This window comes from Pelodiscus sinensis, chromosome 6 (genome assembly GCF_052426305.1).
Source record: "Pelodiscus sinensis isolate ZL-2025 chromosome 6, ASM5242630v1, whole genome shotgun sequence".
In the NCBI taxonomy this organism is placed as follows: domain Eukaryota; kingdom Metazoa; phylum Chordata; order Testudines; family Trionychidae; genus Pelodiscus; species Pelodiscus sinensis.
Genome location: NC_143057.1, coordinates 41,822,221 through 41,840,314, shown reverse-complemented (window position 1 = coordinate 41,840,314; position 18,094 = coordinate 41,822,221). Strand labels below are relative to the sequence as shown.

Here is an 18,094-nt window from a genome sequence, read left to right as displayed (position 1 = left end):
TGCTACATAGTCCTGTATTTTGCTTCAGCTACACCAGACTAACACGGCTACATTTTTATTACTATTCTAGTTACCAGAGGGATTCTAGCTTGGATTATGGGGTCTCTATGTTGGCTCTGACCAGCTGCAGCAGAATAGAGACTGTTTCTGGCTTCCAGCGTTTTATGCTAACATCTCTGTTTGGTGCCTACTAATTCCAGTCCTCCCAAAAACCCTTATAGGATTGGAAGATGCAGCAGCTTTCCCTCAAGCCCCTCAAAGCAGATCAGCCAAATTCTGCCAGCACTTGAAAACAGATTTGCTCGGAGCTGGACTGAGAGATTAAGTACTTCAGATAGATTTGTATTTTGCATACCATGTTGCTTTCGCCCTCCACTCTTCGGCTACGTCTACACTGCCGGTTTTGCCAGCAGTGTGTATGCAAATGAGGCATAGATTAGCATATTGCAAGGCCTCATTTGCATAATTTATGCAAGCCGTTTTTTGTGGAGAAGAAAGTAGTGTGGATGTTTTCTTTTTGCACAAAACCCCCTTTTCCCGCCAGATCAGTAAACCTCCTTTTTTGGGGCATAAGGATATGGCGGGAAAAGGGTTTTTTGCCGAAAAAGAAAACGTCCACACTACTTTCTTCTCCGCAAAAACCCTTTGAGCAAAATGGTGTGCGTAAATTATGCAAATGAGGTGTGGTAATATGCTAATCTGTGCCTCATTTGCATACTCACTGCCAGCAAAACCGGCAGTGTGTACATAGCCCCACTCTTGCTCCTCTCTTCCTTTCTTCATCCACTGACACTTCTGAAGACACAGGAAAGCCATTAAATACCAGGATGTTCTTTGCTCTCCAATTATCAGCACTCTTGGCTCTGCTTGACACATATAGTCATGGCAGGAGTATGTACTAAACAGCGTCCTTATGAAACAGAGTACTCTTTTTACTCCCATTCTGTTCTCTTCCCTGATTATGAGTTTCAGGCACAACTGGAAGTGCTGCAGAGAAGAGCAGTCTGTGAAGCACTCACAGAAAAAATAAGCAGCAGAGAGTACTCTGAGTGCTACAACAGAAGGAAGAAAAGCTGAGCTTGTTTCTAGCTTCTTCCCATCCCCCTCCAATTCACTCTTCTTTGCCTCTCTCCAGCCAAATACATCCATTGTGTGTGTTGTCCTGCTGCCCTCTTCCTGCTTTTCCTCCATGCTTGCTTCATTGCGAGTTCTCTCTCCCCCTCTCTGCCCATCAAGGAAAACAAAATGAAATTTGTATTTGCTAGTGAGTTTCGCTTTGAGTCACAAAGAATTGTGCTCAAGAAAGGAATCAAGCCCAGCTGCTCCCTCTGCCACTAGATCTGAGGCTAAGGAATACTTTTTCTATATAATAAGAAGTGAAACTACCTGACAATTGTTCCAAGGACGCTGTGGAAAGAAGCAAGTGAAGTAGGGAGATGGGAGTTATCATCGGATTTCTTTTCAAACCAGTGTAGATTAGTATTTTGTCAAATGCTGCAAACTGAAACCTGCAGAGTCTGCTTCATGCAAGCCATAAAAAGTGGATTCTGCAAGGTTTCTCTCGCTCTGTTTGCACACACAGTTCCTAAGATCTGCATGCAAAAGTACATAATTATTTGCTTGTATGTTTTTTTTAAATAGGCACAATTTATGGCCTGAATTTAAAAATGGTGATGCTAATAGCATTATTGTATGCATTATCAAAGACAAATAAAGATTCAATTAATCTAGGGATTCTATGAAAGCAACAAAGAACATTTTAAGATGCATAAAAGCATCCTTTTCAATTTAATGCATGTATCTACATTTTCTATATTTAGATATTTTCATTTTGATGCATTTCTGATTATTTTTTTAAGCATTCAAACTAAAGCTCACAATAGTAATCCGCAAAGGCGTAAAGAGTCAGAGGGACATTTTCCTGAGATTTCATGCAGATATGCTACCTCGAGAAAGAAATATAGCACCTAGAGCTGAAAACATCCTTACTTTTCCTTACTAGGTAATTTCACTTAGTAGTTGTTTAAAGTATATTACCGCAGTTCGGGATCTGCATGTCTGATAGGGGTATCCTCTTGTTGTTGTCATTGATGCAATAAAAGTCCTGAGTTTCTGTGTTAGAAAACTTGGTCTCCTGAAATATCTTGATCCACATAACATCACAGGAACACTTGAACGGATTGTCCACTAGAATCCTATAGCAAAAATTAAATCGTTTTTTTAAAATTCAGTTGACATCATGTGTGTGGACACATTGCTGCATGGTTTCTGTTTTGTTTGTTAAGGGTTTTGGTTGTTTTTAAATGCCACCTCAAGAGCAGCCTAGAAATTAAATACTTTGTTTAATAAAATTACGGATCCAGAGCCTCAGTCCTCAGCTTGTATACATGGGTACATCTCTACTGAAGTCAGTATAGCCATAGTCCATTAATTCAAGATGAAAATATGGCCCAGGGCACTTATCACAAATCTGAGATACCATACACAGGGCCAGATTCTGGTCTCGATTTCACCTGTGAAGATCTGGAGTGACTCTATTCATTTCAATTAAATCATTTTGGATTTTACCAATTAAATGAAAATCAGAATCTGCTCCATAGTGAATTTTGGACAACTAATTTATAAAAAACACTCCTGAAAAAGACTTACTGGTGTCGATGGTGAACTCTTTAGGGACCCATTCAGACCCATATTGTGGTTTAAGTTTAATAAATCCCTTTCAAGTCCTTGTTCAACCTTGATACCAATAAGAAATTGGTCACCTGATAACAGAGAGGTCCAGAGGCGGTCAGTGTAGTGCATGTGTAAATTGAAGTTATTCAGCTAAACACAGCAAAGTGACTCCAGATACATACTGACATAAATGATTGCAGAATTTGGACTTAAAATTGAAGTCAGTACTTCTTCACAGTTACCCTGAGCCAAATCCCGCTATTTGTGCAATTACTTGTGCAATTCAGGGGACAAAAATTTTGTTTCAACACCTTGATTTGTGCTTGCTACTGTGCTCCAGTTTAACCAGTATCATCATTATTGCTGAGGTGATATCAGCTACCAAATACAGACAGGGAAGTTATTGCCAGATGTCAGGCAAAAGAGCCTTTTTTGAGTGGACAGGAACAGAAAGAAGAATGTGAGGAGAGTTTGGGATTTTAGAAAAAAATTACAGATACCTAACAGGACAAATCAAATGGAAGCATTTTACAACTAGCTATTCTTTCCATGTGAATGCTTAACGATTACCAAATTATGAAGGAAAATTCCAATGAACGAAGTTCTGTGGACTGTAAAGTTATTACACCACTTAATCATCAACAGAACATACCTAAGGGGCATAATCTCATTTTAGTGTGTGCACTTCATTTCTACTATACTGAAATGAGAACATACTCCAAAAGATGTCTGGGATTACAGCACATTTCTGACTTGTCTACTTTATATTTCCAGGGCCCTGAACTTGTGCTGATCTCTGAGAAACCAGAATCCTTCCTGTTTCAGAACAACCTGTTCAGCTTACTGGCTTCTGAAAGTCCTTTCTTTAGGCACCTAGAATTCCCCATACATTGTATGGGGAATTTGGATGCCTACCTTGTGGATGACAATTCCACTGGCCTGCAGGCTCCTAAGGGACTAGTTGTTGCAGCACTGAGTAGCACAAAATCTAAGAACCAGGACCCAAACACTTAACCTCTTCTGTGCATAGGTTATCCAATCTAGTAACAGGAATACCACTCAACTGCTACACAAGCGGTATTTTACATCTCTTTCTTCCTATTTTACTTGTGATTAAATGTGAGAAAGTTATATGTTAATCCATATACATACATCCTGCTTAAAAGAGACTGGAATATAAATGTATTAAACAACCAGAATAAGCAAAATATTTTATAGCCATGTGGTTATATAAAATATATTTCAGTTCAAAACTATTTTGTTTTTAGGCAAACTGCAAGCCAGTAAAATACAAGAAAATGAGGAAAACACTTAACATGAAGATCTGCAAGTGGTTAATATTTTTACTATACAGGCAGTCCCCAGGTTACATACAAGATAGGGACTGTAGGTTTGTTCTTAAGTTGAATCTGTATGTAAATCGGAACTGGAGTCCAGATTCAGCCACTGCTGAAACTGATCAGTTTCAACAGCGGCTGAATCTGGATGCCAGTTCCGACTTACATACAGATTCAACTTAAGAACCCCAGGCGTCCCCAAGTCAGCTGCTGCTGAAACTGATCAGGGGCTGATTCCAGGAAGCCGAGGGCAGAGCAACTCTGCCTCGGGCTTACTGTAGTCAGCTGCTGGTCAGTTTCAGCAGCGGCTGACTTGGGGACACCTGGGGCAGAGCAGCTGGGGTGCTGCCGGGATGGTCCAGTAGCGCCGAGGAGCGGTGCTGCGGGACCAACCCAGCAGCGCCCCAGCTGCTCTACCCCAGGCGTCGTGGGCAGAAAAGCCTGGTCTGGTGGGGGAGAGGGGGCACTAGCTGCTCCCCGTCTCCTTGTCTGCTGGTCAGACCAGGGAGACGGGGAGCAAAGCCTCGGAGGATGCCCGCAGCAGGACATCCCAGGCGCGCCGCGGCTATCCCACTGCGGGCGTCCTCCGCGGCTTTGCTCCCCGTCTCCCTGGTCTGACCAGCAGACCAGGTAGACGGGGAGCAAAGCCGCGGAGGACGCCCGCAGCGGGACAGCCGCGGCGCGTCTGGGCTGTCCCACTGCGGGCGTCCTCCGCGGCTTTGCTCCGTGTCTCCCTGGTCTGACCAGCAGACCAAGGAGACGGGGAGCAGCTTTTCTCGCCCCGGAGAATGCGGGCGGTGGAACAGCGGCTCATCTGGGCGTCCCGCCACTCCCGTCGTCCGGGATGAGAAAAGCCCCGTTCTTAACTGCGGATCCGACGTAAGTCGGATCCGCGTAACTCGGGGACTGCCTGTACTGCAGTGAGAGGGTTCCACCTTGTATAATCCAAAACTCTATAGTTCCATGTGAAACAATTTCATAATACAACATTTTAAAGCTGACAAGGAAATGCAAGTTTTATTCACAGATTAATTTATGTTGCATTGGAGAGAAAGCAAATACCATGGTGTTTTGCTCTGGTACTGCGTTAAATTAATATCTGTTTAAAACAATGTCATCATCCAAAAGCTGCTTACTTTCCCTAAAGATATGGGATAAATTCTGGCTCCACTGTGGTCAATGGCACCCTAAAAGCTCTCAGAGTGCTATTCTATTTCCAAAACATAAACAATCTTCATTTAAAAAAAGCCTCACTACTTACAGATCAGACAAATTCAGATGGCGGAAAGTCTTCTTATACAAACTTGAGAGCTTGTTTCTGGAGAAATTACTGAGAGAAAACAGAACATTAAATTTTATTACTATTTCTAGTTTTCATAACCAAAATATAGAAAAGGTGTTGTTTTGAAAATTGAACCCAATTTAAACCCCAAGAAAATCTGTGGATTTTATTCCATTTATTCCAATATGGCTTTGAAGATTCCTAATCCAACCAGAACCTTGTTATAAAGAAAAAACTTAATAACAACAAATAGACTAGTAGCACCTTAAAGACTAACAAAACATGTACATGGTATCATGAGCTTTCGTGGCCGCAACCCACTTCTTCAGATGACTAGAGTATTAGAAGTCCAGATCCAAGAATAAATAAGGGAAGGAGGGGGAGAGGAAAAAAAGAGAGAAAAGGAGGGGGAAAGGAGAAAAAAATGAAGAGAGAGACAGTGAGTAGATAGTTCAAATAGTTACAAGAGGCTGATAAGAACAATTAGCACCTCCATTGGTTGGTTGGTTAAGTCATTAGGATGTGGAAGGTAGTGTGCGAGCCAGCGGATGTCCTTGTTCATAAGTTAACTTCATTTACAAGTTTAATTTTTATGCAAATGGTATAAATGAGGACATCGGCTGTCTCACACGCTACCTTCCATATCCTAATGACTTAACCAACCAACTAACCAAACAATGACGGAGCTAATTGTTATTATCAGCCTGTTGTAACTATTTGAACCATCTACTCACTAGCTCTCTCTTTTTTTTTCTTTTCCCCTCCTTTTCTCTTTTTTTCTCTCTCTCCCCCTCCTTCCCTTATTTATTCTTGGATCTGGACTTCTAATACTCCAGTCATCTGAAGAAGTGGGTTGTGCCCACAAAAGCTCATGATACCATCTACACGTTTTGTTAGTCTTTAAGGTGCTACTAGTCTATTGGTTGTTTTTTTAAGTTTTTTCTGTTACAGACTAACTCGGCCACCCCTCTGAAGCTTGTTATGAAGACTAGATTCATAAACAAATTCAAGGGTAATTATAAATTACCTTCCCAGTTTAATATCATAGTAAAAAATAATAAAGGCAAGCATACACAGTAATAAGCATATACACACATAAGACGTTGTTAACTTAAAGTTAAGGGCCTAGATCCTGAGCTGTAGCCAAGTTGTCCTGAGCTACAGACAAGTTGGACAAGTGCTTGTGAAGTGAAGGGAAGATGAGGCCAAGAAGGCAAAAGTGGTTTTAAACCAGCTTCGTGCACTCTACTTCAGATCCATTTCTTATTCGATCACAAAACCACACACAAAATCTTGTACTGCACATTTACACTGTGATTCAAAAAAATCAGATCAGCTCCCTGTTACTAAACATGTCTCTGCTAATCCCAACCTAACCACAAACTTCTCCTTAGTGCAGACACAAGTTAGTAGAAACCTGCACAGATACAAAATTTGCATCATCATTCACATCCATATCTGTAAAAATAAGCCACAGATATCTACACCCACATCCACATCCACAGATGCTCATACCCATAGATATAAAGCAGATATCCACTGATTCGGAGGGCTCTAGATATAAAATGAGTATCCACATCTGTATCGGTATCTGCTAAAATGAGCCACAGATATCCACATCCATATCCGTGGATGCAGACACCCATGAATATAAAACGGATATCTACAGATTTACAGGGCTCTACCATTAACATGAGTGATTCATGGTAGCCCTTGAAAGGTGCATCTACCAAAACTCTAATTGCTAAATGGGGTGCTCCCCTTGTGCCCTTCCTGTTCCTCTGAATGGCCCTCCCTGCATCTTGCACCCCCTTGTCCGTCCCCCACTCCCGGCAGGCACCAGTCTCCTATGAACATTAACCTCAATTTAGCTGTTCAAGGTCAACTCTAGCAAGGAGCCTGAGGCCAATCTCAACCAGCTATAAAGAGATAAATGGTGTTAAACTGTATTTACACAAAGGGAACAGGCTATAGTTCGGTTGGTATTAGATAACATATAGATAACCTAGGTCTCTTTTCTTAATCTAATCAAGTCAGATACTGCAGTAACAGCACACTAAAAATACCAAGGTAGATTTGAATATATATAAAATGCAGGCAGTTATGTACATTCTTGGTACATGACAATGGCTTTTTAATGTTTTAGGAAATATTCACTACTGGTGACCTTTTTTCCTACAGTTAAAGGTATTAATATAATATAAAATAAGTGCATTAAACAGGTCTATTAAAAATATTGTTAGCTGCTGCTGAGATTATAAATTACAGGATTGCTAAAACAGTACTATTTAATAGCTTTTAAAGGTGATTGTTGAGTAATTTGAGTCTAAGGTCAATGAGAATACCAGAATTAAACTAACCAGGCTATTAATTACATTTAAATGATATCTATTGGAGCATTTCACTTTCTGTTGTTTACATTATTACTGAACCTTAATCATCATACATCAATTGTAGAAAGGCATTTTGGCTACAGAGGTTTGGCCTGGAAAGAAGTTAATGCCAAAAAGCATTTAAAGAATTCAGTGTTAATAGATTCCTTAGCATCTGATATTATTATATGCTATTATTGTTTATGCTGTAAGAATACGGTATTTATTTTTAATGAAGTCTTATAACTGCATTCAGAAAATTCACCAGTGAAAGGATTACAGCCATAATATTTGAGTGGCAAAATTAAAGTTCACACAATTAATATTAATCTTCATAAGAATGTTTGTTTGTAAAAAAAAAACCTGCACAAGCTCCAATTTGCTTTCAAATGAAATGTCAGATTTTCCTTATTCTGTTGCTGAGGTTACTGTGCATTAAATGGGACTGATTTCAGTTTTTCAGAATTTTTATTGTCCATTTCAGGGTGCATCCTAGTCCCAGGGACGTCAGTAGAAGCTTTGTCACCAAATTTCAGTGGTCCCAGGCATTGAAGCAATAGGCTTGTGGAGAATTTTTAATTTTTTTTCATTAATCATGAAAAGAACACACAAATTAATTTTTCTACAGAAAACACAAGTGGAGACATAGGCAGAACTATTTTCATGCTAATTGCTGTCACATTGGCTCAGCTATTGTAACTATAACAAGTGACACTAACTAATCTTTTTAAAAACAACGACAACAAACTGTACAGACTAACTCGGCTACCCCCGAAGCGTCTAATCTTTTTTAGTCTTAGGTAAGCTTTTTACACATTTGTCAATATTATTAATCCAACTTGTAAAAGACCAATTGTCACAGGAAAAGCAAGTATATATCCAGCGAATAGCTCTTACTTTATATGATTTTATGTGGCTTTGCATGGGTATGAGCTCGGATCAAAGCAATTTGTTACATTAATGACTAGATGAAATAATTTAACATGCCTGTAAAATATGTGTTACATTTGCTCTCTCATAGTTGGACAACATAAGAGATAACAGACTACTACTGCTGCCAGCAAATTGAAATATCACATGAATTTTGTTCTTAAATTACTATTCATTTTATCCTCCTATAACATATTTTTTCTTGGAAAGCAAAAGTGCAGAAAGGAATTTATTATAGTTTAACAGCATTCAGTCATAGCCCAATTCAGCTATTTATCACTATTACACAAAGCACTCAATCAATCTCCTGCTTAATTTAATGCCTGTGCTTGGCTCTCAGGCTACATATACACTGCAATGCTCTTTCAGGATACCAGCATATCCCGAAATAGCGATCCCACGTCTTCACAGCAAACCCGTTATTTCGGGCTCGCTATTCCGACGTCCCTGTAAACCTCTTTCCATGAGGAGTGAAGGACGTTTCGGAATAGCGGGTTATTTCAAAATTTGGCACTGTCTGTGAAATAAGCTTTTTCAAAATAAAATCGAAATAAGATGCGCAATTTGCATAGTTCAAATTGCATATCTTATTTCAAACTACAGTGCAATGTAGACATAGCCTTACTGATTCACTCATACACGTTTAAAGTTAAGAAGGTGTTTAAGAGCTTTGCTGAATAGTGATGGACTTAAGCACTTACTTTTGAATGCTTTGTTGAACTAGAGTTCATGGAATATTCTAAGCCCTGATGAAAATTTCAGCACCTTGTAGAACTGGGACCACAATCCTAAATGTGAGAAGGAGGAGTGAGTTCAGCACTACGTTTCTTAATGGTGTTGTCTACACTATGTATATATAGGTCTGCACTAGAGGTGTGTCTAGACACCAGGGTTTTTTCAAAAAAAGTAGTCTTTTTCCGAAAAACTTCCCCTTCATCTAGACTGCCGCCGCGTTCTTTCAAAATTAAATCGAAAGAACGCAGCGGGTTTTTTGACCGCGGTAAACCTCATTTTATGAGGAAGAATGCCTTTTTTCGAAAGTTCTCTTTTGAAAAAAGGAGTTTTTGAATGAAAACAGGGCTTTTTCGAAAGAGAGCCTCCAGATTTCCTGGGTGCTCTCTTTCAAAAAATCAGCTCGCTTTTTCGAAAGAAGTGGTTGCAGTCTAGACGCTCTCTTTTGAAAGAGGCTTTTTCAAAAGAATCTTTCAAAAAAGCCTCTTTCAAAAGAGGCTTATAGTCTAGATGTACCCTATGGGAGTGTAAATTCTGCTCACCACTATATCACACTCAAATTGGTCTGCTGGCACATGCTAAAAGACCGTTTGTGTCTGTTAACTTGGTCCCAGACATGATTACATTCCAGGGAACTTTTAGTGTACAATAGCAGAATCTACATGGATTAGTTAGTGCATGATATGCTGATGTGAACTAGAATTCAGACCTCTTCTGTGCAGATTAACACAGTGTGTACACAAGTCAAAAATGAATGGCAACTATCTGCTTCAACGAGATGTAATCAAACCAACAAAAAATAAACTGAGCTGATTATGTTTCTGAGTTGTTTTCAGTGAGGACTTTGGACTACTCATCCTTTGCCAGGTCCAAAGGGAAATGATCCAGCACAACAAAATTAACAGGCTGCCCTCTTCCCCCTTGCTTATAATACTTTCCACTTTCATGCCAAAGTTATTAACGAAAGATCCTTATGTGCCTCTATTTAAAACACTTTATACCAGGAAAACGAGAAAGGAAAGCGATCAGAAGTAACAAGGTCTGGGCATTTCTGACCTATAAAACATGAGTTTTTCTGACTCACATGTACTGCAGGTTGGTGTTTTTCAGAAATGCCTGACGGGACACAAACTTTAAACCTGAATCCACCACGGTTCTGTGAAAACATATAATGTTAAAATCATTAGTGTTGGTCAGTTAAAATAAAGTGGATTGATAAATAGTAATAATGATTAGAATAAGATTTGGGATTACAATTAACCTAGATCATTATAATTAATTAAATTGTAACCTCTTTGGGACAACAACTATATTTTTAAATTCATGTTTGTACTGCATCCAGTACAATTAGGCCCTTTTCACTGACTGGGTCTATAGATCCTACTGTAAGAAAAACTAAAAATATGAATGTTAAACAAAGATAGTATGGTCAGATACTCACAGATTTTTCAGTCCAACATAAAGTCCAACTTCATTGTTATTGATACTTTCTAACTTCCGCTGGTTTGCAATGTAACTATAGAAAAAACAAAACAGAAACAGCAAGTGAAGAAACTTCAGGGGGTAGCCAAGTTAGTCTATTACAGAAAAAAAATAAATGGTCTGATAGCACTTTATAGACTAACAAAACACATAGATGGTATCATGAGCTTTCATGGGCACTTCTTCAGATGACCAGAGTTATGAGTTTGGGATCTGCACACCCGATATAAATAGGAGAGGGGAAGAGTAGGGGGAAGGGAAGAAAAATTGAGGGAGGTGGGAGACAGAGCATCAGTAAGTATCTAAAGATTGGATAGTTAAACCAAAGCAGATAAAAATCGAAGTTAATAGACAAGTGAAGAGAGCAGCTCCAGTACTTCTCTCTGTTATTTAAATTGTCCCCGGCATTGTTTATAGGAGAAATGTAAAAGATTATGAAGATTCCTGAACAGCTTCAGTCTACATGCACTTGTAGTGCTTGTGTCTGCAAGGTAAAATATTTCTTCCCAAGTATTTAATTGGCCGCCTGAACATTTAATTTTTACTCAGGGAAAAACATCATACACAGAGAGGGGGATCTCTACACTCATCAGGTGATACATAAAATTTCTTTATAATGCCACTTTCACTGAAACCTGCTCTTTCCTAGCTCATTACTTTTGCACAACAAAAAGGCCTGCCCCTCACTTGATGTAAATTGTACACAAATGGAGAGTCGGGCCCTAGTTTGTTAATACTGCATACATTTAAAATCATCATTCATTAAACTGTTTTTATCCCTGCCTATCCTATTTAGCTGGAGATGTATTTATTCCATACTACAGTACAATCAAAAAACAAAACTAAGTAATCATTCTTGGTTGTATTATGCATAAAATGAGCCCCAGCTGAATATAGCTCCCCAGAAGGAGAAAGGATCATGATAGATCAAAAGCATCAGACAACCCTACTATACCCCAGGCATCTCTTTATGTGTCACCAGTGTAGCTGATATGAGTATCAAATGACAGTGATGGCTCTGCAGGATTTTTTGGGATAAGTGTAGCACACTAAAGCCATTGTGAACTAATAATAAAAAAATCTTATTATTCCATGGATTTTATAAGCCAATCTGATTTAAACTCGCGGAACTCATTAAAGGCCAATCCAAAAACAATGAAATAACATATTAAAGATGATGGATAATAAAATCCTCCCATTTGAGAGTCATCAGTTTGATCTTCCTGATCTGATATGAGGAGAGACTAATAAGACTTGGACTTTTCAGCTTGGAAAAGAGACAACTAAGGGAGGAAATGTTAGATGTTTATAAAATCATGACTGCTATGGAAAAAGTGAATAAATAAGAGTTACTTATTCCTTCCCATAACATGAGCACTAGGGGTTATCAAATGAAATGAATAGGCAACAGGTTTAAAGTAACCAAAAGGAAGTACTTTTTCAGGCAATGCACAGTCAACCTATGGAGTTCCTTGCCAGAGGATGTTGCGAAGTCCAAGACTATAACAGGATTAAAAAAAGAGCAAGATAAATTCATGGAGGATACCAGGATAGGCAGGAATTGGGTCCCAACCCAGTTTGGCAGAAGCTGGAAATGAGCCATAGAAGATGGATTGCTTGATATTTACCTGTTCTGTTCATTCCCTCTGGGGCAGTTGGCATTGGCCAGTCAGCAGACAGGATACTGGGCCAGATAGATCTTTGGTCTGACCCAGTATGGCCACTCTTATGTTCCCATTCCCATTCACTCAAGCAGGAGAGGGGATGTCATTTAGAATCTTCCTCTATCTGTGAGACCTTGCAAGCCCCCCAGTGCCAACTGGCAGAGGGCACACTATACCTTTACTCATACCTTTACACTATACCTTTACTCAGATTTGATACACTCATTGCTTCAACACACTGTTGTCATGATCTGTATCTAAAAGGCAGCATGTAAGGTTTCATATGAAAACAGATAGCTTTCTGGTCACTACTGTTTTTGTGGGATATTTGTAGGGTGGTGTTTAAAGAATAACAGATATGTGTTGGAAAATATGTTCTTAAAATAGGAGTGGCAACCAGTGCATAACCCCAGCCTGCCCCAGACAAATTAATGTTGTTTCACCTGCTTGACTGTCTCCAATGTAAACCGAGCAAAGTGAGACCAGAAACAATAGGAGTACATTTACATATAAGGTATCCAAAGCCATCAAAGTAGCAAGTGGGGGAAATGACCATCCGTCAGCTGTGGGGGAAATGACAATCCATCAGCTGAGAGGAAAACAAGACCTTGAAAACTGAGAAAAGTGAGTCTTTCAACCAGGCCCATCCGCGGGGTGGGGTGTGTGTGCTAACGGGTGGGAAAGCACCTCTCTATGGTCTCCCAAATAAGCATGTTCCAGACAGCCCAGGGAAGGCAGGAACAGTGCTGCCTGAGCCTCCCTCCTCTATGTTCTGGCCAACCAAGGGAAAGCTGGGGCTGATTTTCCCGCTTACTTGGAGGACCATAGGGGATGCATTCACACCCTTGCGGTCCACATTTACAAAAAAAGCACCCCCACACAGAAATTCCTGTGTAGGGGCCTGTTTTAACCCAGGGGATTGAAATCTCTGAGAACTGAATATAGATGAGAATCTTGCTTAGACAAAAATTGTAACTTGCTAAAGTTAAGTTTTAGATACTAGAAGGCACGTTTTGTTTTCTTTGTAACCTTCTATCTCTCTTTCTCACTTATTTGAAATTATTTACACCTCTGTTTGTTAATAAAACTTAGTCTTGTTTATTACAAGAGCATTTCTCAGTGCTGTTAAATTGAAGAGAAATATAAGTCTTCAGATAACCTAACAGGTTATCGTGTGCTCTGTCTCTTTGGAGGCAGCAAAATTAATAAATTCTGTGAGTGTCCAATGAGAGGGAATTTGGAGAATTGGCCTTCACTGACTGTTACCTTCAAGGGCAAGATAAGAGTGGGAGAGACCTGAAGAGTTTGCTGTCAAGGCAGATGAGCTGCTGTGCCAGACAGCTGACACACAGCTTAGCAGCAGCAAAACTCACTGCTTTGACAGAGCAAGAATAACAATGGCTCAAATCATCACAACCTGCTACTCAGTTCAGGGGCAAGAGAGGCAGAATGGGCTGTTGAAGCTAACCATAAAAACGTTGTGTCCTCTTACTGCCTATTTTATCTTTTGCTTAACATTTTATTTGATTAAATCTTCAAATCTATTTCATAGATGAGAGAAAGAGATATGGCTACGGTAGCACATATACTAGGAGGGGAAGTCTATAAGATAAATCCTTTGTTTAAGTCACAGAGAGGTTTGAAATAAAAGCTCTTATTTGACTGAAGACTATTTTTACCATCTTCACAACTGCTCTACCTTGATGCTACTTATCATCATATATTAATACTCCTAAAAGCTCTGAAAGTCAGTGGGCGATGTTGAGAAATGTAATGTACTTGCCAGCCCTTAAAAATACTCATCCTTTCTCTTAATTGAACATTTATCAGTGCAGCATACGAGAAAAATACCCGTACTCTATGATTGGCTGAAGTCATGTGATAAGTCAGAAGCTACCATTGTGTACCACAGCATATTACAACAATATTGAGGTTTTGAAAGATATTAACCAATCAGAACACATATACCAATTACAGCTCCAAACTGAATCCTAAACAGTCAGCAACACAATTCCTTGGAACATACTACAACCAGATTTCTCTCCTACTGGAATGATTCATCAGTTAACAATAGTTGCTTCCAGACCTCTAATTTCATCTCCCTGTGGCCATTATGAGGCCTATTAATTCCGATAAAGACATTCAGAATTGCATTTCAGACTGATTTCATATTTCAATCCACATTAAGTTGTTTGTCTCAACACGATTCAAATTGCATAACATCACATACTTATATTTCACTATTGCAAGCCCATTTTAAATCCTATGATCAAAGACTTGTAACTTTCTCAAAGATTTTGTTTTTGAACCAGAATGTAACAAGCTCCTGCTCAACACAAAGGTGAAATATTTGGGGAAAAATGCAGAAAATCAACTGAAGCATGTCTAAATTACGTGAGCATGCAAACAATACTTTTTTTATTCTTTCATGAAAAATATATTATTTTCATGCTCACAGAATTTAAAACCATTTTGATTCTTTTGCATTTAACCAGGTCAGAAAAAAAGGATTCATTCTTAATTTTCTAATGTTATATTTTCATATTCCTTTCCTAAGTCTAAAAGCTGAAAAAATAAAAAAACACAAACTTTGGGTCATACTGAGGAGGGAAGGTTTTGAAAACAACATGAATAAACATTCCCTAGTGAACAAGTCATTCGCGAGTTTCTAGGCTTCAGGAGAACTTTTACCACGGGTTATTTCTTTTCATCCAGTCCTTTTGGGAGAACAGCAGAGCACTCTAGACCTTGAATTAGACTTGATGAACCTCATTGTAGATTGACAAGTCAAATATGTGTCTAGTCTGCATTAGAAGATTGCTTTTGCACTCGAGATGTATGAAATGGTAAACCACACAAAGCTCCCCAATGTCCTATTTTGTTACAAACTCAAATGTCAGTAAAGGTTCATCACAAGATTTGCTGACATTTATGAACCATTTCAGCAAACCTGGTCTGATTTATGGGTATGCATGAAAATCACGTGACGTGCAAATGTGACATACGAGATGAAACCAGGCACTTTCAAATGAGTTGCATTTTGAGTTCCTTTGAAGTGAAGTCTCAAAAGCAAGACTCCAGAGGTGTGAATGCACATGGATTGAATATGAAGAAAATATTTGTACGATCCACCAAAACTGTCAAGTTTCAAATACATGTTTCAATAATGCAACTCCTACTCAAACAGGGAATCTCTAGGTGCAGGATCAGACTCCTAATTAGATGTAATACCTAGAAAATGCTCCCATATCATGACACTTGTCTTAAGTTAAAATACATAGACAGACAGACAGCAGTTCCTTTATAAATATGAAGGACTGAGCCTGCTCCAAAGTATTTATTTGGTTGACAGCAGTGTTAACAGAATTAAAATTCACCATACTAACCACCCCAGTTCTTGAGAAACAACCCTCAGTGGAAAGAGAGATGAGACAGACGCTCAAAGAAGCCCACTGCCATGGCCACCCTTGTTTATCTGCTGGTGCAATAGGCATCGGTACAAAACCCTAAAGCAGGTGTTGGCAACCTTTGGCTTTTGGTGCATCAGGGTAATCTGATGGCAAGCTGCAAGACATTTTGCTGATGTTGACTGTCCAAAGGCCTGGTCCCATACAGCTTTTCCAGTGGCTGTGATTCTGTGTTCCCAACCAATCAAAGCTGCGAGAAGCCGTGGCCAGCACTTCCCTGAAGCCCGTGCTATTTACTGCAGCTCCCAACCAAAGATCCAATCAAGCAAATTCAGCTCCTTGTATCTCTCATCCCTGGTGGGCAACATTTGCTATGTCAGGTGCCGTGCACAAGCATTCTGAAACAGAAGTGTAAATCGGCATGTCTTGTTTAAAACTTTAGGGGAGCAAGGGAAAGGAGTTCTGAATCTTAACTTTTACTCTCTGTTGTAACAACGAGGAGGTGCATCTGACAAAGTGGTTTTTACCCAGGAAAGCTTCTGCACAAATAAATGTGCTAGTCTTTAAGGTGCCACTGGACTCCTTCTTGCGTTTGCAGATACAGACTCACACGGATAACTCCTGAAACTTTCTGTTGTAACTGTATTGACAAGAATAGTTTTATATGTGTTATCTGTAGCTGCTGCTGCTGTTGCAGCCTTGAGGGGGTTCCCTTTCCATACCCCTAGCACACTTGAGGCAGATGGCGAGGGACTTGAGATAACATGTTCTGAGAGATCCTGCAAGCCAGTGCTGCCTCAAAATCTGAAGAGAGAGCCTGGGAGATTAACATTGCAGACTGTATGGAGAAGGAATGAGTGTAGAAGTGAAAGGCTCAGGAGTCCTATGAGGAAGAGGAGAGGGAGAAGCACCAAGATATAATGAGGCTTCTTTAGATGCTCTAGACTCTTGTGGACCTACAGACTCGATACATAGGCTCACCTCCCTATGCAGTCTATGGATAACTCCATTGTATTCCTTCCTACACCCCCTCAACAATCCAGGAAGCACCAGGGGCTGCATCCCCATCCCTGCCATGCCAGACCAGGGAACATTAAGGAAAGCCACAGCATCACATGCACTGATCTGTGAGAATCACAGTTGTCGTATGAGTAGCTAACACACACATGAATGTTCCTTCCATTTCCAGAAATATATTAAGGTGTTAAGGTCTTTGCTTTAACTTGAGCTGAATTTTTTCAAGTGTTTTCATTACTTAATATAAATCTATTCTTTGGAAAATAATTCATCTTTATTAGTTCTCAATATAAGCTTCTGGGTGCCTAGCAGTACTGAAAAAAAAACCATTTACTTTTTGATGCACACCGTGACAGAACTCAGAGGGCCAAACGTAATAATCATAAATATACAGAAAGCACCATAAAACTAAAATGGCACTGTCAATGTTACATTCGTAGATGTACACCAAGCACCATTCAATTCCGAAAAGGCCCCCATACGATAGGTTCAAGTAGAGCACAGTAAACCGGGACGCATTACTGTGGTTTGTTGTTAAAGTGCTCTTCCACAGCCTTACTGAGCCACAGCCACTCTGAGCTCTTCGGACAGTCCTTGTGTCATTTTGTTCAAACTCAGTAGGCAACTTCCCCCCCCCCCTTTGCTTCACAGTTATTATGCAGGACACATGAAGCAATTATTATCATTGGGATATTTTTCTCACTGAGTTCCCATCCTGTGAGTAAACCACACCTGTGCCCCTTCAGCCTATTAAAAGCACATTCAACTTAGGGATGTGACGGGCTAGTTGACTAGTCAGTTCTCCCCCTTCTCCCTCCCCCCCCACACTTGCTGCCTCTATCAGAAAGAGGCAGCAAGGGGGGAGGGAGGGAGTACTTCAAAGTGGCAGAGCCACATGGAGCCTGGGGCCAAACACCATGTTCCACACGGTGCTGTTGCTTTGAAATGCTGCATGTAGCCTGGTGCCACCTGGGGTGTCCTTAGGCTGCAAGCGGCGTTTCAAAGCAGTAGCACCCTATGGAGTTCAGGATCAGCGGGGAACTCCCCCACTGACCCCAAGCTCCATGCAACACTGCTGCTTTGAAATGCCATGTGCAGCCTGGAGACCAGGGGCAGATGACCATTTCGCGGGGCCCAGGGCAGCACAATTTCGCGGGGCCCCCCTTTGCCATGGCGCATGCGTGGTGGCGCCATGGCG

At 40.1% G+C, this 18,094-nt stretch overlaps 1 protein-coding gene across 3 annotated transcripts in view; it reads right to left on the bottom strand.

The window, feature by feature from the left end:
- NTRK2 (neurotrophic receptor tyrosine kinase 2) overlaps positions 1-18,094 on the bottom strand; it is a 286,834-nt gene that overhangs the window by 247,127 nt on the left and 21,613 nt on the right. For all 3 annotated transcript variants that reach the window (XM_075931774.2, XM_075931775.2, XM_089779251.1), the window contains 4 exons: positions 10,768-10,842; positions 10,411-10,482; positions 5,272-5,340; positions 2,038-2,195 (listed from right to left, as the gene is read on the bottom strand). In XM_075931774.2, the coding sequence (XP_075787889.1) occupies positions 2,038-2,195; positions 5,272-5,340; positions 10,411-10,482; positions 10,768-10,842 (374 nt within the window). The remainder of the gene's footprint in view (positions 1-2,037; positions 2,196-5,271; positions 5,341-10,410; positions 10,483-10,767; positions 10,843-18,094) is intronic.